We start from the raw sequence: 19,575 nt of genomic DNA on the forward strand, positions 1-19,575 counted from the left end.
CAGGCTGGACGATCCCCACAACTGCTAGGACTCAGGAAAGGATAGACTCCCAGTCCCCGTTTATCGCGGGAAGGACGCTTGGGGCAAAGTGCAGAGGCCTCGAGCTGGTGGCGGAGACCTGGCTTCCCTCTCCAGCCAGATGTGGGGCAGTGCCTGTGAGGGCTGCCGACCCGGGAAGCTCACCCAGACCTTGGGGCCGCCCAGGGTCTTGTTGGGGTCACACGAGATTGGAATGCCCACCCGAGGGACCTCGGACTTGGACCCCAGCCCGGCCCAGGCCACTGGCTGGTGACAGACACCCCCAGGGCGGGGTGTTCCTGGAGCCTCAGGCAGGCTGGAGACCGGCCTGTCCTGGCAATGGGCACTCGGGGCCCCTTCCTAAATTGCTTCAAGGGCTTCCTAGAGTGTTGGGGTTGAAATGCCCCCTTTCCAGGCCTCGCCTCACCAGAGCCCTTGTGCCTTGCTCACACTGGTCCAAGGGCCTCCACTGCGGACCCTTCACCTCGTCCCTCCCCCCTGGCTCTGCACGCCGACTCCCTCCCTGGGCCTCCCTGCCCTCGCTCTCCAGCCAGCTCCCTCTGCCCCTCAGCTGCCATCAGAGGCTGACTGCTGGCCGCCTCCCTCCCTCCTGCAGGCCCTGGGTCTGGAGGTCCTCTCTCTGCAGCCTTGCTGACCAAAGAGCTGGCCCACAGCAAGTAACGGGCCTGCCGGTATGAGGGACCTCCTGCCCAGACCACCCAGCATTCCTGCACCCACAGATCACCAGACTCAACACTCCCAGCCACTACGTTTTAACTCCCTTCTTTTGTTGAAAACGGACAGCCCATGACCCCGTTTTGCAAAGAGGTCACACTGCTGCTGGGCTGAAGAAGGAGGGTCCACCGGGACAGCAGGGCACACTTCCCACGGGCCCCGACTCCCCCACGGTCTGGGCTTCCCGGTCCAGCCAGGTAAACACCACGTGCTGAGGTGGCACTCGTACGGTTCCACACAGGATCGACTCGCTCTGAGATCTCAATTTCCGAAAATGGAATAATGATTTTGGCTCAGGTCACCATCTCACAGCTCGTGAGTGCAGGCCTTCAATCGGGCTCTGTGCTGACAGCACAGAGCCTGCCTGGGATTCTCTGTCTGTCTTTCACTCTCTCTGCCTCTCCCCTGCTCACGCTTGCTTGCTCATTCTCTCAGAAATAAATTAAAACCTTTGAAAAAAAAATCACTAACCCCTATTTTTATCCTCATTTTCATCATTCCCAGTGAGTGCAAACTTTTTTGATAAGTCTTTTTCTAAAAAATCTTTATTGCTTTTTATGATTATACAATAAATGTAAAAATTCAAATATTAAAATCTGTGTGACTTTAAAAAATGAATGTTTAAAGGATCATGAAATAAGTGATCATTTCAAAAACTTCAAGTATTATAAAATACATGATTTAGAAAATTGGCTCTTTAAAATCCAGTACCCCCCCCCTCCACCCACCCTGTCCCCCAGGACTACTGCTGTCCTGACGGTGTGTTTCCTGACCGTCTTGTACACGCTAACACGTGCGTGTGACATACACTCACGGGCTTTTATAAAACCAACAGATTGTCCTCTGCATGGTCAAGCCACTGGATGCTTTGTGCACTCGACAGCTTCCCTTTTCCGTATGAAACACACAGAGCTGCCACGTGGCTGTGCCTTATGTCCACGTGGAAGACGAACCCAGAAATTAATGGCCTCTGACAGCTTCTGAGCTACAAAGCCAGCGGTCTCCCGCGGTTCAGCACGATACCACAAGCGGGACTCACCTGTGGACAGGCATTCGGAGGGTTTCCCGCTTTCTGCCATCATAAACCATACAGCAGCGCGTGTCCCTGCGCGTTCTTTACAAACATTTCACCCTGAATGGGTCGCCACTCTTTGGAGCATCCGGAAAAGTCCAGCAGATACAGCCTCACATCCGCCCGGGAGCAGAGACCCAGCAGAGAGCTGACACAGAATGCCCGTGCCTCGGACCAGCGCGGCCACGTCGGGCCTGACGCTGCGTCTCTGCGGGGGCCGCCCAGCAGGGCCGGGAGGGCTCCTGAGCCAACCGCGCGCCCCAGGGCACGGCTAGCCTGTCCGCTGGCACTCGGGCCGTCGGAGGTGCGAACACAGATTCGGAAGTGTAGCGAGGTCAGAACTTGTAGGAGGGCTCTGTGAAGTTTTTCCAGGAACCACTGCAGCGGCAAAAGTGTAGTAACAGTGCCCAATGGGAGGACGTGCCCGCCGGGGGAGGAGGCGCCACGCGTGGCCCATCACTGGCACTTGCGGGCCGGCTGCCGTCTCTTCGGCTTCGTCTGGGCTCTGTAGATCCTGCGTGGGTCACAGCTGAGCCCGTGGCTGGTTTTCTTATGGCAGGCGATGTGGACCAGCTTCAGGTTGTGTGCAGTGAAAAGCAGGCCGTAGAAGTACTCCCAGGACACCTCCCTGCCGGCCCGCTCCGCCACGGCGGCCTCCAGCGTGGGGATGACAGTGCGCCTCTTTTCTATTCTGCAGGGCAAGGCGAGACAGGGTCACGGGTGCTGCCGGCGTCCCACGGCCCCTACCGAGTCGCCTGCTATGGCAGCACGGGGACACGTTGGAGGGCTTCACCCGGTCATTGTGGCCCAAATGTGAGCTGACGTTTGGGGGCGTACAGGAGGACAAGTGGCCAGAGGTTCAGGTTTCAAAAGGAGCCGCACTTGGAAACACGCCCGAGGAGCAGTGGGGCAGTGACCCCTCCTCTGGCCGCGGCTGTCAGCAGGGGCAGCACTGGGGGGACGGTCCTCACGGCATGCGGCCCCAGGGCCAGCAGCTCGAATGTCTCACGGAGGAGGGCTGGCGGCGCGTGTTTGTAAGTACTGGGAAGTACACGGGGAAAGGGGGTGGAGCCCTACGCCACCCGTCCCCACCGACACCCGTCTCCGTGGTGACACAGGAGCACCTCCCCAGCTGAACCGCAGAAGTAAAGCTGAGCCCCTGTCCTCCCTGGGGAGAGTCATAGGGCCTCCTGACGTCTGTCTTCCCGACCGCGACCTTGTGCTTGTGTGTGTGTCCACTGGAGACAATCGCGATACTGCTTTGTGTAAACCTGTTCTGCTTACACACCATTCAAAGCCCGCGTACGGACAGGTAAAGCTTGCGAACTGAGCTTGTAAACACGAGGAACAGAAACAAGGCCGGGAGGGCCACTGCAGCATGCTGGGCCCACCTGTCCCTACAACACGGGAGAAACAGTGAAGAAAAGGGAAAAGAGGTACAAAGCTGAGCAGGTGAGGGCTCCCCACTGCCAGGAACTCAAGTCCACACTTGATCCGCAGGGGCGAGCCACCCTCCTGCAGCCCACTGGGGCTCTGGTCCCGACAGAGGCCCAAGGGGAGGGCCAGGGAGGTGGGACCGAGACCCCAGTCCAGCCATTAAAGCGGAAGGGAAGCGGCAGGGGCGCCCGGGGCTCCGGGAGGGAGGAGAAGCCACCCTACCCTCTACCTACTGCTGCCTGCCCAGCCCCAGAACAGGGGGGCGCCCGCTGACCCCGACCGCTCCTGTGGCTGCGCGACGCTGGAGGGCTGGCTGGGGGCGGCCTTGCTCCCCATGGCGCCTTTCACCCTCAAGGAGGCCAGGCCAGGGCCCTCCCCACTGACGCCAGCGCTCAAAGAGAAGGAGCCCCAGCGCGCAAGCACGTATCAGGCGTCCGCTGGCGTCCCGTGTGCTGGAGCCACATGGCCGAGCCTCAGTCAGCAGCGGGAGGGGTGAGGACGACACACCAGGTAGAGGCCCCAGGAGGCATGATTCGGGCGCACCAACAGCGTGACCATTTCCACAGTCACCAGGAAACCCAGGACCCTCGGCTCACCGTTCACACAGACCCACAGTCCGACTGCACCTGCCACAGGGGACGGGACCCAAGCCAGAAATTAATACTCCGCTGTTTCAGAGCCACGGGAGGCCCTGGCTTTCCGTGAGTGTCCGGCAGAAACAAATGCAAAACCACCCTGTGGGGACATGACAAGCCAGTGCACAGAAAACACAGTCCCCACTGAGGGTGGACTCTGAATCCAGAAGCACAGATGCCACAAGGAGCACACCGCAAGGGGCGAGGACCCCCGCGGAGGACCTGGGCTAGAGCACTCTGAAACAGACCGCTGAGAGGCCTCGGAGGGCTCCCCGACACCACCCCCACAGCACAAGGGAGACAGGACGAGAAGGTCCAACGTGCGGCCAGCGGGAGCTCCAGAGAAGCCGGACAGAGAGAAGCCGAGAAGGGGTAACTAAAAAATACTTAGGTGTTTTCCAAAACGAAAGAGAAACTTGTCTTCGGAACAAAGACAAGCCCCGGTCAGAATTTAAGGATCTAAACCCACACACATGCCATGTTCAAAGAGAAAGGGAAAATCTGAAATGTCTGTAGAAAAGGCAGAGAACAGGCTGTGGGCAGAATTCTCCCGAGCAGACGCCAGGAGAGTGTTGGCACGTCTTCAAAGTTCTGAAGGTGGGACACCCACCGCCCAGAATTCAGTATCGCTAAATGACCACGCAGGAGTAGAGGCCAGAGGGACATTTTCCAAGACCAAAGAACATTTAGTGCCCACAGGACCCTCCTGGGAGAAACGAGCCTGAAATAGCACAGAAAACCGGAAGTCAGACGCGTGCGGAGAAGCAGGCCGATTTGCCGGAACACAGAAGTACTGTATTGAGACAGAGAAAATGCACCTGAAACCAGGGTGTCAGACAACCCTGCTCCGGCCTCTGCTGCTTCGTCTGCACTCTGCTCCAGGCTGGCCTGCTCCGCCCCTTGAGTGCTGGGACCGCCCCCAGATCGATGTCCCCACGCCCCAGCGGGGCACGGAAAGTAGCCGACAGATGACCTGGAGAACCCGGGAATCGTCTCTGGGTGCTCGGTGCACATCGAAGGGGTGAGACCCAGCACCCTGCCGAGAGGGGAGCGCAGCTCCTCAGCTCGGGCACCAGGACAGCCTCCTCACCTGAACGTGCACCCCAATCCCCAGCACCCGGGTAACGGTGCGCGGAGCCCGAGAATCTGCATTCCTGACCAGTCCCCACATGCTGAGGACGCTGCCAGTCCACGGGCCACCCCCACATGGCCACGCAGGTCGGTCCCGCGTGCACGCTCAGCCCAGGGGGCTCTGTCATAGCGGAAGGTGGGCGGCCAGAAGCGCCTACCGGGATGGAAACGGATATTCAAACGATACTCTCTTGAAAGAGCGAGGCACTCTGCACCTGGTGAAACGAGTGCACGAAACCCACAGACGCATCCCCGTGAGCACGACATGGGACGGAAAAGCCCGGTGTAGAGTCACCACGTGCGCCACCACTTACGTCCGTTTCAAATCACAACTACAGGGTAAAGGTCTGTGTAAACAGGCATCACAGGGACGCTCGCAAATGGCAGCAGAGCGGTTCCCCGGCGAGGACAGGGGTGCATCCAGGAGGGGTGGAAAGTGAGCCTCAGCTGTCCCTGTGATGTCCTACATATGTGCAAAGCCACCTGTCCCCAAAGTGATAGAGCCACTTGAAGGGCACTGGAAGACCTCTGTCTTCACAAAGCAGAGACAAGGACATCATTACGTTCCAGAAAAGAGTCCGTGAAGATAACACAATTTTACTTGTGCGCCTTTTTTAGAAAGAGCTCGTCCACGTGGAAGAACACTGCTGCCGGCCTCCACGCACCCCGGTGAAAGCAGGAAATGCCCTGCACACAGTAACCACCCAGAGCCCCCACTCTGAGCACCTCCTGCTTGGTTGGGGCAGGACACCCCCAGACTGCGATGCGGTGAGAGCCACCCACTGGGCCCCACAGGTGGAGCCGGACGTGACCGAGGGGCCACGTACCAGGTCGCACGCACATGGACAAGGACCTGGACCAGCTCCTGTCGGAGGCCCCCACCGTGGAGGGCACCTAATCAGGCAGGTTAGGAGTGGGCACCTGCACCCATCCGCACGCACACCCAGGACACCTTTGGGTCCACAACCCACAAGCTCGGCACGTGAAACACGAGGCAGCCGGCAGGCAGGCCACGGACGCCACGGCAGGGACAGACCCCCGCAGGTGCCCCGTGGGTCTGTGAGCTCAGTTCTCAACAACAAGCACTCCTGACCTCTGCGGAACCCGTACTCACATGTGGTCCAGGTTCCACGTACTAAAGAGGATCCGGCTCTCCCTGTTACCGTAGGGGTTGATGGAGTGTTTGGATGCACAGCTGTCCACGTCAAAGGGACCCTAGGCAACAGAGAGCAAGCTCGGGTCCTCGAAGGGCCTTACCCCGGGTCTCAGGCAAGCGGGAGGAGCTGACTGACGAGCCCCCGGTAGGGGACTTAGTCCTGGTAAACGGTGTGCTGCTTGGGGCGATCAGGAACCCTGTCTTTGGAACGGTGCCCCCTTTCCCTCGTTACCCCCAGTAAGACACTCGTTACGAATGCCAGATTCCCAACCGAGCACCTGCTGGGTCCCACACCCGCCTCCAGGGCCTGCTCCGTACCCTCAGTGGCACTAGAAAAGCCACCAGTGGGGACAGGGCATTTTACTGGAAATGCATGGGGTCCAGGAGGCCGGGAAGGAAGCATGGGCAGTGGAACAGCCCCTGCCGTCCTTGCAAAGGTCGCCGGCCCCAAGCCTCCAGACTGTGACCCTGGTCCCCAGAGGTGGTAGCACTTGTTGGGAAGCGGTATCTCTGTCATTTATCTGAGTGTCCGGGAGGAGGCCCAGGACACTGCTCCCAGCTGCTGCCACCACACCCCGCCAGGGAGTGGAGTCAGGCCACACTAACGCCCGAGGGGTCACATCTGGCCACCAGTCCTGATATCTGAGCCGTCACCTAGGTGGCTGCCCGGGGACACACCACGTTTCAGAAGCTCCGAAACCGTCCTCTCCTCTGCCCACCACCCTTCTCCCGAGGGGGCCAAGTGGCGCCCTCCGTCCCCAGTGCCCCGCGTACTCCCTGCCACTGGTGTTTCTCGAAGGAGGGCCCCGGCCCGCGGCAGCAGCACCGCCCGGGAAGCGGGCAGAAGACCTGTGAGGAGCAGCTGGGGGCCGGGAGGCGGGGGGGTCTTTCCCGGCACCGTCCGGGGGTTCCAGGGCCACTGAAGCCAGAGAACCACGAGCTGAGCTGATGCCCGGAGGGCTGCCCCGGCCCCGGCCCCCCGCTCACCTGGCAGGAGAACCAGCCTTCGGGTGTGCAGAGCCGGCTGTCCGCCTCGGCTCCTCTGTCGAAGTAGCTGCTGTGGTACTGCTCCGCCCTGAGCTTCCGGCACATGAGGCCAACAATCCGGACGTACTCCTCCTGAGCCTCCGCGCCCACCGTGGAGGCAGAAGCGCTCACCTTGAAGACGCCAAGGGACATCGCTGAAGGCTGGCACGGTCGGGGGACTCCGAGTCCACTCGGTGCCACGGCCCTCGGGGACCCTGCCGCCTGGGGTCCCAGTGCCCTGAGTTCACACGGTCCCCGGCCGGCCAAGCCCGGCCAGCTTCTCTGGGCCCATGACGTGCAGCCGGGGTCGGGGTCGGCCACGTAACAGACTCAAGCTCCGGGAGTCCTGGCCCCGTCTCCCTGGCGCTCGCCGCTGCCACGTGGGAAGAAACCCGAGAGGAGGCGGGCAGGTGAGGAACGTCACCCGCCCGCCACCCACGCTGCCCACTCAAGCTGGAGGGAGGCTCACAACAATGCAGCCAGACGCTGAGCACCCAGGGGAGGCAGAGAAAGACCCCCCTCCTCCCCACGGGGCTCCTGGTCGAGTGCGAGCAACAGGACAGCAGACACATTAACAGGGCACAGAGGGCCTGGCAGGGTCTGTGTGGCGCCGAGGGGGTCACAGCCTGAGAGACAGGCCAGGGCGGCCAGGGCAGGAAGCACGCTCTCGGCAGCAGCAGGGGGCAGGCAAGGGTGGCCAGGGTGGAGCGGAGGTGGGAGGACAGAAAAGGTGGGGGAGCCGGGCCGGACCACAGGGGCCTCCACACCGCGGTCCTGAGCTTTCCTTCTCAGTGGAGCACGGGCCATGCATCGTCCTGCACCATAGACCCTGCGATCTACGGTCCAAGAAACGCGGGCAGGCGTGCGGGGGGGGGGGGGGGGGGGGGGCGGGGCAGAAAGAACGTCTGCAAAGTCAGAGGGCAAGACGGCCTTGGGACTGCCTTCCAAGCACACGAGCACAGGGGCAGCCCCCGCCCCCAACACGCCTCTGCAGGGAGCACCCAGCCTCACCCCTGCATGGAGGGCCCGGCGCAGGGGTCACGGGATCTTGGCCTGGACTCCCGTCCACTCTGAAGAGCTGACCTCTTACATGTTTCATCCTTACAGAAGTCAGCGCCCGGGGAACGCACCCCACCTCTGTCCCATCATATGAGGTCGGAAGGCAGCTGCACAGACCCCCACCCTCACGGCAAAAGGCGAGTGCCACGGGACCAAATTTTCCTCTGAGCGGGACGGGATACCGCTCCAGCTCTGCCCTCCGTGCCGCCAATCTGTCCGTGGGCTCTGCTTCTTCGCTGAGGGGGCAGCAGGACAGAGGCCACATCGGGCACAGATTTCTCTGGGGACGGACAGCCACGTCCAGTGGGAGCACCGAAGCTTTAAATCTCCATCTGTGTTCGCTTCTCGGATCTCCCAGGGGGGCGAAGGATGTCATCTCCTTCCTGGGCCCGTGGAGTCAGAGCTCACACCCACAACGGCTCGGAGCACCCCAAAAGCAGATGCAGCTCGGCCCTTCCCAGTTCTCGGAGGTCAGGCCCCCCACCCAGGGCCACAGCCTGGAGACAGAAGTGTCCTCGTGGGGAAAGAGGCCAGGACCCACCCACGTGGGCGTCCGTCACAGCCAGTGCTGGATGAAGACAAGTTCACGTCAAAATCCAACCACCTGACGGGTGATGACGTTCACAGGTCGGTTCTATTCAAAACCCACACTGAGACTCCAGCGCAAAAAGAAAGGGGGCCAAGGCCCCAGGTGGGGCCCCAACAACCCCACAGGGCGCCAGCTCGGGGCAGACGCCAGCACCGTGCGGAGTGCGGGGACCGGCCGCTAGCTGCACCCCAGGGACACCGCGAGCTGGGCCCCGGCGGGGCCGTCCGCCTGCAGAGGCGCGTAGCTCCGGGCACCGTCTCCACGCCTCGTCTCTCCTCGCCCCCGTGCCCGCCACCGCACACCCACCTCTCTCAGGTAGCTCCGGATCCGGCTCTCGCAGCTGTACCTCAGGTAGCCAGACTTATTCTTGAATCGAGACTCCAGACCTGCCAGGAGCAAGAGAAGACGAGACCCCCCTGGAGTCCACGGCCATCCTCTCCCGGGCGGCAGGCTGCGAGCGCCACCCGCCTCGTCTGAGAAAGTGCTGATCGTGTCCTGCCCGTGGGCTCCTGCCCTCTGCCTGGAGAGGGTACTCTGGCCCACCTGCATCGTGGGCATCTAGACACCACAGAGGGGCTTCGGCTCCAGGCACCCGAACCCCCTCTCCTGCAGTCCAAGGGCGGCTCCGGCGGGCCTGAAGGCCACGCCCCGAGGTGGACATGCCCAAGTGTCCACGGCCGGGTGACAGACAAGCAAAACGCGGTCCGGCCACGCCACAGAACGAGATCCAGCCTGAAGGAGGGAGAGCCTGCAGCACGCCTGCACCCGAGGGCACTGTGTCTCGTGGAGCAGGCCAGGCTCAGGAGGCCGAGTCCTGTGTGATCCCCCGGGGGAGGCCCCGAGGGGAGTCAGATCCAGACCGGGTGGAGGGTGGGGGCTGGGAGGGGACATAAGGACGGCTGCCGTTGAGGAACGTGAGAAGGTTCTGGAGACGGATGCTGGTGGTGGCTGCATGCCACAGAGAACGTGCTCGACCCTAGACCGTACGCTTAGAATGATTCAGACGGAACACATTACGTCACGTACGCTTTCCCACAGCTGACAGAGGAGTAAGGAGGCCAGTCCCGGGGCCTCTAGCACACAGAAGCCAGGCAGGCCCCCCGCCCAGGGACTGCGGTGGGACCTGGTGTCCCCTGCGTGGCCAGCTCCCAGCAAGTCCCACCCCTGCTCCGGGCCCCAGAGTACCTTCAAACCACGGCGGATCCTCGGCCCTGGTCTCGGCCTCGGTGTTCTCGCTGACGGTGTGCAGGAGGTCGGCCAGCAGCTTCTGCCGCAGCGGGGCCTGCTCCCCGGAGAGCAGCTGCCGGGCAGCCTGGATGAGCCCCGCCTGCGGCTTGTGGAACGCGTGGAGGAAGTGATGGATGTCACTCACATCTGCCACCAGAAGAGTCACAGACAGAAAAGCCGGCGGTCCTTTGAGCGCTGCGGTGAGGAAGGGGTCTCCGCACGCCCAGCATCACCACGCTTCTGGACCTGCCGGACCTCAGGGGCGTCCGGGTTCCCGGGCTTGCCCGGATGCCAGCTAGCCCTTCCCCTGGGCCTGGCTGCCCACCCCTCAGCGTGGGGAGGGGCCGGATGTGGAGGCACGACAGCCCTTCTCTTCCCCAAACGAAACCTCCCACGTCTCTGGGCCTCCTTCTGGACCTCCCTCCTGGAGCCTCCCACACCCACCTGACTGCAGCCCAGCCAGCGCTTAGAACCCAGTGGAACCACGGTCTACCGTGACCCTTCGTGACACTTTGGCCAACAGAAACGGCAACCCACAGAAAGAACGATGCTCCCACGGCCCAGCGGGTCGTTCTGGGGACGAGAGGCTGTTCAGTGCTCGAAAATCAACCAGTATAAACCCACCCTTCATGGGCTAAAGAAAAAGAGTCACATGATCATATCCACTGACGAGAAAGGCAGGAGGGAAACGCTTCCGGGCCCAGGGCTTGGCGAGAAGTTTCCAGTCTTCACGCGCAGAGCATGAGCACAAAAGGAAAGCACGGGCAATGTGGGCTTCATCGAAATGGAAAACTTGTTCTGTGAAAGAGCCTGTTCTGGGGACGCAAAGACAAGCTACGGAGCAGGAGGAAGTCCCTAGAAGCCACGCGTCTACCAAGACTCACATCCAGTACGTGTTCTGAGAAAAACCCGAAACTCAACAGTTAAAACTCCAATTAGAAAATGGACAAGATACAAACGGACAAAGACACGCCTTCTGGGCGAGGACGGGTGGACAGCCCGCTAGCCCAGGGAAAGATGGTCAACCGCACTACCAGCAGGAACACAAAGCCGTCCACACAGAGACACCTTGCACGCCCAGCAGAATGGCTAAAATAGAAGAGTGGCGAAGCCAGAAGTGGGGGAGGCTGCGGAGGCCGTGGGACAGGTGTTCCCACTCTGGAAAACAGCCCGTTTCTTTAAAAACAACAACAACAATGTGGGGCACCCTGGGGGGCTCAGTCGGTTAAATGGCCAACTCTTGATTACGGCTCAGGTCATGATCTCACAGTTCATGGGTTCGAGCCTCACGTCGGGCTCTGCACTGGCAGTGTGGAACTTGCTTGGGATTCTCACACTTCCCTGCTCTCTGCATCCCCTACTTGTGCTCTTTCTCTCTCTCTCTCAAAATAAATAAATAAACTTAAAAAAAAATATTGAGATGCGATCCCAATCCCTCGTGATTCACACACTTGAACAAGTCCGTGTTTCTTAGTCTGTTCATTTCGCTACCACGAAATGGGAAAGAAAAGGAAAAGCCAGGCAGGCTCTCAGCCCTGTCCTGCCCAGTCCCCACCTCCTGCAAGGGGCCGTCCCAGGAGGCATCACAGTGACTCTGCTTTCTGGCTGCCCCTCTAGAAGGACAAGGCCCCAAAGAGATAGAGCGCTTGCCACCTTGGGGCAGACACTAGATGTGACTGCTAACAGCGGAGTCCCAACCGCAGGGCAAAGCCACACGTACACCACTCTAGGGCCCCTTTCTGTCCCTTCGGCCGAAGAGGCAGATATCTCTGTCTTCGGGGCTCCCACTTCCTGGAGCACCAGAAGCATCTCCTGAAACGTAAGCCACTTTGCGCAAGAGCCAGGAACGCACACTCGCTCTGCCCCTGGCCTACAGCTCCAATGTGCAACTTGTCATCGAGCTGGTTCTTAAATCCGGATGCCCCTAAAGAATCACGCCTGGAAGCGATGCCTCTGATGGGCCTCCAACGTGACAGCACATCAGCAAACACCAACAGAGCAGACAGAGCACAACCTGAGCCACCACCGCTCCCTTCGCACGGCCCGACAACACAGGATGGCATCTCTCTCTGGCTCTGCCTTACCCACAAACCTGTGCAGGCCCCAACCCCTAGATCCCTCCCTTCTGCCCTCTGGAGTTACTAGGACACCCAGAACGAACATAAAATTCACATGACCTAGAAAAGACACCTAAAACACCCAACTGGACAACCGGGCTCCCGACTCGGGGCTCCCCCCTGGGGAGCTCAGAGCGAGAAGATTCTCCGTTTCCCTGGCTGGCCCCCACAGCAGGCCCTCAGCACCTCCAAAGCCGGGCCGGCTTCCCCGCCACTCTCCCACGTCCCCACCACTTACAGCCTTGCCAGGTCTGGCCTGAGGTGAGAAGCACGAGTTCCGAGTTGTCAGGGACACTCGAGAAGTAGTCTCCAGTGAGCTCAGTGCCGTCTTCGTAGAGGCACAGGCGGGAACCGGTGATGGGGAGCTGCGGAGAGGGAGGGTAGGGCAGGAAGCTAACGTCTCCGGTCTCGGGCGGGCTGCCTGGGAGCATTAACCTGAGGCCCTTCCACCTGCGGTCCTCACAATCAGAAAAAAACTATGTTTCAAAGAATCGTGCCTGGGGTTACACGTCGTTCAAAAATATGACAAGTCACATAAAAATATATACATAGCGGTGTCGACTCCACAGGATTCGCCACACAGATCCTTTCAAAACGGGCTCCTTAAAGGCACTTAAAATCCAAGCCCGTCTCAGAAAATGATGCCTGACTGCTTCCACTAAGCCCATAAACACACCCCCACCAATGAGGACACATCACCCGACTGGTATCAGGACACGCCGCTCAGCGAACATCTTCCTGAACATGACTCATTGCCTCTGGCTGACGAAGTGTGAACGGCACACGGTCCGCTGGTTTCCTAACACTGTCCCTCACCCTAACCCTCACCCTAACCCTAACTCCTGACGCTCCCGCCCCCACACGCACACACACCCACAACCCGCGCTGATCCAGGTCCAGGTCAAGACAACAAATACGGTGAGACTCCAGTGAGAATGAGGGCTGCGATCCCTGCGACAACAGTGCTGGCCTGTGAACACAACTCCTTCATTTCACGGAAGGGGAAACTGAGGCCCAGAGAGGCCCACTGACTGTGCCCTGGAGCACACAGCAAGTTAGCAGGTAGGCACTGGAACAGGGAGTCCCAGAATCTCAGGCCAGAGCTGCCGTAATCTTCACGGTCAGAAGAGGGAGGTGTTGCGCCAGAACCCTCCAGAAACTCCCGCTGAAGGGCTGAGTGACTACAGGAAGAAGTTTGAGGAGGCGCCAGGTCCCATGGACCCCGGCCCCGGGCACCCGCAAGTTGAAGGCACCCGAACCCCGGCCCCGGGCACCTGCAAGTGAAGGCACCCGAACCCCGGCCCCGGGCACCTGGAAGTGGAAGCACCCCTTCCGCAGCACCTCCTGGTAGCTCCTCCCCGCCACCCCAAACTTCTTCGTCCCGTGCAGAGCCCGCAGCTTGAACGTCTTGGGCTTCCGGAACTCCGTAAACATCCTCAGGACCTCCGGCCCCGCCGGCGGCACCTGCTTGGCCGGCCACTCAGGCTGTTGTTCGCCCAGGACCCAGAGATCAGCTGAGCGGCGGGGATGCGGAGCTCGGTGGGCTCTGCGACCGAGACCCGGGCCGCGCGCTGTCCCCCCGGAAACTCCATTACCCAGAAGGCCCGGGGAAGCAGAGGTGCAGCCCCGCCTTGCGCGCAGACGCCGTCCTTCGGGGACTTCATTACCCAGAAGGCCTGGGGAAGCGGAGCGGCAGCCCCGCCTGTGCGCAGGCGCCGTCCTCCCCGAGACTCCATTACCCAGAAGGCCCGGAGAAGTGGAGGCGGGGAGACCCCGTTTTGTGCGCAGGCGCGGCCCAGCCCGGCCCGTCTGGTTGTCATGAGAGCGGCGGCCGCGGCCCTGGCGCTGGGCGCAGGCGGCCGGGGCTGCTCCTCGGCGGCCACCGCCGCTGCGGCTCGGGGGTGCGGGCCGGCCCGGGGCGGTGGAGGAGGCGCCGCCTGAGCTCCGGAAGCCGCTGCCGAGGGGCGGCGGAGGGCCCTGGGAGCCGTGAGGGCGCCGAGGTCCGGGCGGGCCTTCCGTTCTGACAGGTACCGGGAGTCCCGACGACACCGCGCGGGGCCTGGCGGTGTGGGCGCGGCCGGGGGCCGGAGGGCGGAGGCCGAGGGGCTTGGGGGCAGGGGCAGGGGGCCGGACCCGGGAGCGCGTACGGCGCGGGGTGCCCGCGCTCCGCCCGCCGCAGCCCAGGGTCCGGCCTGCGGTTGCCTCCCGTCGGCGTCGCATTTAGCGTCGGGTACTCTCTGCGCGTCGCGACCTCCGTGTTCGGGCCGCACGGCTGACGGGGACCCGAGTGAGTGAGGAATGCGGTCGTGCCGCCGTGCGGGTTCGGTGCGGCTCCCCACCCCCACCTCCCCACCCGTCTTCGGTTTCGGACGTGCGCTCGGCGGCACTTGCGGCCTTTAAGATTACCTGGCCAACCGTTCTTCACCCTCCTAACAGTTAGGTTTCCGCAAAAGAACGATGGAAACAAGGTTTGTCTCCTAATCTTGTAGCCAAACGTTCGGAAGTTGCTGAATTGTTTCGCTTTGATTCATGGAGGTCAACGATCCTGAGAACATCTCGGAAAGTTGCGTTTTGATAGACTTGGTGAGGCTACCGCCGAGCTGCCTTCGTCCACGCAGCCGCTAGTGTGTGCCGCAAGGCCGAGGTGAGAGCCCTTGCTGCTGCTGCCACGGTCCTCCTTGCCGGGAGCTGAGCATTTCGGGGGGCTTTGATTTTCCCCAGAATGTCAGTGGTGAGGTCCACAGAGGCTGATAGTGGCGTCCTGTAGTAACGCCCCAGGTATCACGCAGCCCTTGAAGGTTCCCACAAAGGGCCCCACAGGGTGCAGGGTGGAAGGGCCGTGGAAGAAGGGGGACAGAAAGGAATCGTTTCCAAACAGTGGGGTAGTGTTGTCCTCACAGTGGCCAGGCGTTCCTCCTACCTGGGTCCTGAAGGCCCGCACTCTGTCTGGGGCTTACTGAGACAGTGTAGTGTATGGGACACCTCCTTCGCTAGGACTCTGGAAGTCTCACATTTAAGTCTTAGCACCTTAGCAGAGAGGACTGCTCAAGGTCAGAGACTCCGGAACCCGAGCGGCTAAACGCAGATTCTGCCCACACAGCTTACTACCTGTGTAACTTTGAGCAACAGCCTGTCCGTGTCTCGGCTTCCTTATCCCTGAGGTTGGCGTGACCACAAACCCGTGTCAGTGTGACGAAGGTGGAAGTGTGTGTCTAGGGCTGAGGACAGTCCTTGGCACACAGCAAGTGCTTCGAAGGTAGTGTCCACATGATCACGTTCAGCTGAAGGTACCTCGTAGATACCTGCAGTTCCAAGGTGGAACAGGAAGTCGTGGGCCCTGCCCTTGAAGGTGATTGAGGGATTTAGGGGCGCCTGGGTGGCTCAGGCGGTTGAGCGTCTGACTTCGGTTCAGGTCATGATCTCACGGCTCGAGCAGCTTGTGCAGTGCAGAGCCTGCTTCGGAGCCTCTGTCTCCCTGCCTCTCTCTCTCTGTCTGTCTGTCTCTCTCTCTGTCCCACCCCATTCGCACGTGCACACACACGGTCTCTTGTCTCTCTGTCTCTCAGAAACATAAAAAGTTTTTTTTAAAAAGATGATTGAGGGGGCGCCTGGGTGGCGCAGTCGGTTAAGCGTCCGACTTCAGCCAGGTCACGATCTCGCGGCCCGTGAGTTCGAGCCCCGCGTCAGGCTCTGGGCTGATGGCTCGGAGCCTGGAGCCTGTTTCCGATTCTGTGTCTCCCTCTCTCTCTGCCCCTCCCCCGTTCATGCTCTGTCTCTCTCTGTCCCAAAAATAAATAAAAAACGTTGAAAAAAAAATTTAAAAAAAAAAAAAAAAAAGATGATTGAGGGATTTGAGGAATTCAGAGCAGAGACATAGAACTTTCAGTTCGGCTGGACTTCAGAATTCATGATAAGAAGTGGGGGTTCAAACAGCAGACTGGGTCAGGACACAGACGACCCTTCAACCCGGGATAGGGAGCACATCTGGAGCTCTGAGTGAAGACCCAGATACTGATGAGCCCAGCTGGGCGTGAGGAGAAGCACAGGATAGTTGGGGGAGGGAGGAGTGCTCCAGACAGGGGGACTTGGCCACAGGCCACAGTCGTCCTCTAGAAAAGAGTGGGGTGGAGAAGAGGAGATTCAGTCCTAGTCAGCCATCTGCAGGATGGACGGGGCGTGGGGAGTGAGTGCAGGCCGCGAGCCCCTGCAGAGGACGGATCCCTGCCCTGGTGAGGCCAGAGGGGGGGCTCCACCCACACCCCTGCAGGCACACCCCAAATATAATCCCTGCCTTTCATTACCTTCTGGGCGAGCTTCAGCTTTCCTCCGCACTGTGACATCCTGCAGTGAGCTTGCATCAGAAATAACTGGGCTCCCTAATGATGGTTCATTTTTCTATTTGGGATGCCTTTGTTCCCACAGCCCAAGAAACGTTAGCAAGTACCAGCCAGGAATTTATGCATGTGGGCCTTTTCAGGTTCAGAATGAAAGTAAAAGAAAGATCTAGATCATGCACCAAGCACATTAAAATAAGCAAAATTTCGGGGCGCCTGGGTGGCTCAGTCGGTTAAGCGTCCGACTTCAGCTCAGGTCACGATCTCGCGGTCCGTGAGTTCGAGCCCCGCGTCGGGCTCTGGGCTGATGGCTCGGAGCCTGGCGCCTGCTTCCGATTCTGTGTCTCCCTCTCTCTCTGCCCCTGCCTCGTTCATGCTCTCTCTCTGTCTCAAAAATAAATAAAACATTTAAAAAAAAAAAAAAAATTTCATGTGGGATATGTTTACATGTCACGTCCCATTCAGAATTTCAATTGACAGTATGTCCTATCCCAGAGAACTTTCTGGAGAATTCTTTATTATCTATGTTAGTGAGGATTCTTCTGGTTGCAGATACTTAAAGGTAGTTCAGATTGGCTTACTGAAGAGGAATTTGATTGGCTCAACGACTCGAAAATAACCCGAAGCTTATGAGTAGTTTGGGCTTTAAATGTGGCTGAACCTCAGGGTTCCCAAGGTGGCTGTTGCCCCGTGTCAGCCCACTCTCTGGCAGGACCTCCCCACAGGAGGCTTCCAGTAGGCCCCTGGGAAATATTCTGCGGCCATAGCCCCAGCAGGAAGAATACTTCTCTCTCCCAGTAGCCCCGGCAGAGTCCTTGGGGAGAGCCTTGCCGGTCCAGTGTGGGTCCTGCTCTCCTGTTCCCATCCCTGAACTAGCTGCCGGGGAGGGACGTGGAGCGTGCCGGGGAAACTGCAGTCAGGTGCCGTCTTCACACAGGGACAGGATGGCAAAACCGGACGTCGCAACATCCACCCTCAAAATGATATTCAGCTGTGAACGGTTCACTAAAAAATGGCATAAAACATTCGTTCGACCAATGGCTAAGTGTCTGCTACGAGTCAGTCACTCCGGCAGGCCCCGGGTGCCACTTCTGCATCCGACCCGCCTCCCTGGAGTCCTGCCCTCCCTTCTGCGGGCGTGTGCTTGCCGTCAGCCCTTACCATGCTGCTGACCAAACTGCCCCTTTTCCTCTTACTTTTGTGTAACTTGTTAACACGCTGGTTACATTGCTTTCTTAACTCAGATTTAACAAAAAACAAAAACTTGGTATTTGTATCTTAGCAGAACTGTGTTTTTACCATAACAAAGTGCCACAAACTGGGTGGCTTAGGACAACAAAACTTTGGAGGCTAGAGGCTCGAAATCCAGCTGCCGGCAGGGCCACACTCTTTCTGAAGGGGAGGACCGCCCCTGCCGGTCCCAGCTTCTGGTGGTGACAGCAGTACTTGCCGGGTCGGGTCGTTGGCTTGTAGGCATATCGCCCCGGGCGCTTGGCCCTTTCCTTGGCTGTGTGTGTGTCTGTGTCTCCTAAATGGACCCTGGTGCTGCTGTATCGGGCCCGCCCTGCTCCAGGACACCCTCACATCCCAACCTCATTACATCTGCAAAGACCCTGTTTCCGAAAAAGGTCATATTCACAGGCACTGGGAGTTAGGACCTCAACCTATCTTTGGAGGGACACAGTTCCGCCCACAACGTGATCATGTTTTTAGGACATGTGTTTGGGAAAAGTCAAGGTAAATGATACCTTAAGTAGAATTAGAGGCTCCTGTGAAAAACGCTTAACAAAAAACTAGATTCTTTCAAAGTGATGGGGAAATTCTGAATATGTTGTGAATTATGTTGTCTGTTAGCAAGGCACGAACTAACCCTTTCCGTGGTCTAAAACGTTACCAATTCCTTTCTCTTAAAGAAGTCTTTCCTGCCCTTACAACCAGCCCAGCGCCCAGGATGCCCCACAAGATTGGCTTCGTTGTTGTCAGCTCCTCTGGACACGAAGATGGCTTCAGTGCCCGGGAACTAATGATCCACGCACCTACCGTCAGCGGGTGGAGGTCACCGAGGTGAGGTGGGCCGGGCAGGGGTGGGGGGGCGAGGGCAGGCCGGCGGGCTCCCTTCCTGCTAAGTTTCTGCTAAGTTTCAACGCAGGCCTCAGAACCACACTGCTGTCTTCGTGCCGCGGTACCGTCTGCATAGTGATGCAGTGGGCGTTTTCCCTCTTTCTATGTTTTTAAAGAAAGTTTGTTGGATCTTTTTCCCTCAAAGCATTAAGTGACGTTGGCTTCAGAAATGTACAAATACGGGGAGAGGGCGGAAACTCACCGGCCACGGTTGTTTCACTGTCTCCCCTGACTGTCCGCCGGGCCTCGCATCCTCACTGTGCCCCGTGCCGGCTTGGGTGTCTGTAGGTCCCTGCTTTCACAGCCGAGCTCCTGTGGGTAAGGTTTTGTTAGCCCCAAACTTTAACCAAGAACGTCTCTTTCAATTGATCGTCTCGAATATTTGTACACCTTTTAAACTGTCCATTGCTTGAGTCACATTATACGAGTTGGTATTTTTCTGAAACTAAGTCTTTTCCGTAGAGGTCGTCAGTCTTCCCCAAACGTGAAACCATAGGAGTCCCATCACGCAAGTGCCTGACAGGCTTCCTGCCTGTGGAGCCAGCTCCCCAGTGCGCCCCACCCCTCCCCGGTGGCCACGCCTCTCACGCTTCCCACCGTCCCGTTGTGGCCTCTTCAGTGTCCCTCAACGACAGCTTTGATGCGTGCACAAACTCTATAAGCTGCATTTGAACAACTGAGTCACGGGCCGGTTTTTGAAGGATTTTAAAAAGCCTAGAACTTCTGATTTTGTCTGGTGTCTTATTTTTCTTTAAATAACTTTGGAGGTTTTTTTTTTTTTTTTTAAATATACTATAGGATTTTCAGAGTGTCCTTGTGCCCAGAATGACCTCACCACCGAGTATGACGTATGTGCTTAGCATTTGAAAATAGTAACTATCTTAAACGTCTAAAGCCACACTTGACCACCGTGAGCGA

The 19,575-nt window shown here is 59.1% G+C and overlaps 2 protein-coding genes across 4 annotated transcripts in view; one reads left to right on the forward strand and one right to left on the reverse strand.

The window, feature by feature from the left end:
- Window positions 1-1,214: 1,214 nt before the first annotated feature.
- Window positions 1,215-13,887, reverse strand: DFFB (DNA fragmentation factor subunit beta). 2 transcript variants are annotated; one of them, XM_019461197.2, is made up of 7 exons: window positions 13,514-13,887; window positions 12,441-12,567; window positions 10,044-10,232; window positions 9,165-9,244; window positions 7,172-7,342; window positions 6,143-6,243; window positions 1,215-2,516 (listed from the first exon to the last, which is right to left on the reverse strand). In XM_019461197.2, exons 1-7 carry the CDS (start codon window positions 13,634-13,636, stop codon window positions 2,282-2,284), a joined length of 1,026 nt encoding a protein of 341 aa, XP_019316742.1. In that variant the 5' UTR covers window positions 13,637-13,887; the 3' UTR covers window positions 1,215-2,281. The 2 variants fall into 2 exon arrangements, with proteins under 2 accessions (XP_019316742.1, XP_019316743.1); XM_019461198.2 differs by lacking the exon at window positions 13,514-13,887 and adding an exon at window positions 12,751-12,903.
- A 226-nt stretch (window positions 13,888-14,113) lies between these two features.
- Window positions 14,114-19,575, forward strand: part of CEP104 (centrosomal protein 104) — a 35,545-nt gene continuing 30,083 nt past the window's right edge. For both annotated transcript variants that reach the window (XM_053899072.1, XM_053899073.1), the window contains exons 1-3: window positions 14,114-14,229; window positions 14,692-14,846; window positions 18,450-18,600. In XM_053899072.1, the coding sequence (XP_053755047.1) occupies window positions 18,488-18,600 (113 nt within the window). In that variant the 5' untranslated portion in view covers window positions 14,114-14,229; window positions 14,692-14,846; window positions 18,450-18,487. The remainder of the gene's footprint in view (window positions 14,230-14,691; window positions 14,847-18,449; window positions 18,601-19,575) is intronic.

The sequence above is a fragment of the Panthera pardus genome, unplaced genomic scaffold (assembly GCF_024362965.1).
Source record: "Panthera pardus isolate Hobbes unplaced genomic scaffold, ASM2436296v1 HiC_scaffold_11, whole genome shotgun sequence".
NCBI lineage: Eukaryota > Metazoa > Chordata > Mammalia > Carnivora > Felidae > Panthera > Panthera pardus.

What these genes read in the sequence shown, in the direction of transcription:
- DFFB (XM_019461197.2), bottom strand. Translation starts at nt 13,636, where the DNA reads ATGTTTACGGAGTTCCGGAAGCCCAAGACGTTCAAGCTGCGGGCTCTG. An exon ending in AAGGCTGGTTCTCCTGCCAG is followed by an intron (nt 6,244 to 7,171) that starts GTGAGCGGGGGG and finishes TCTGTTGCCTAG; the next exon opens with GGTCCCTTTGACGTGGACAG. An exon ending in ACGTGGAACCTGGACCACAT is followed by an intron (nt 2,517 to 6,142) that starts GTGAGTACGGGT and finishes CTTGCCCTGCAG; the next exon opens with AATAGAAAAGAGGCGCACTG.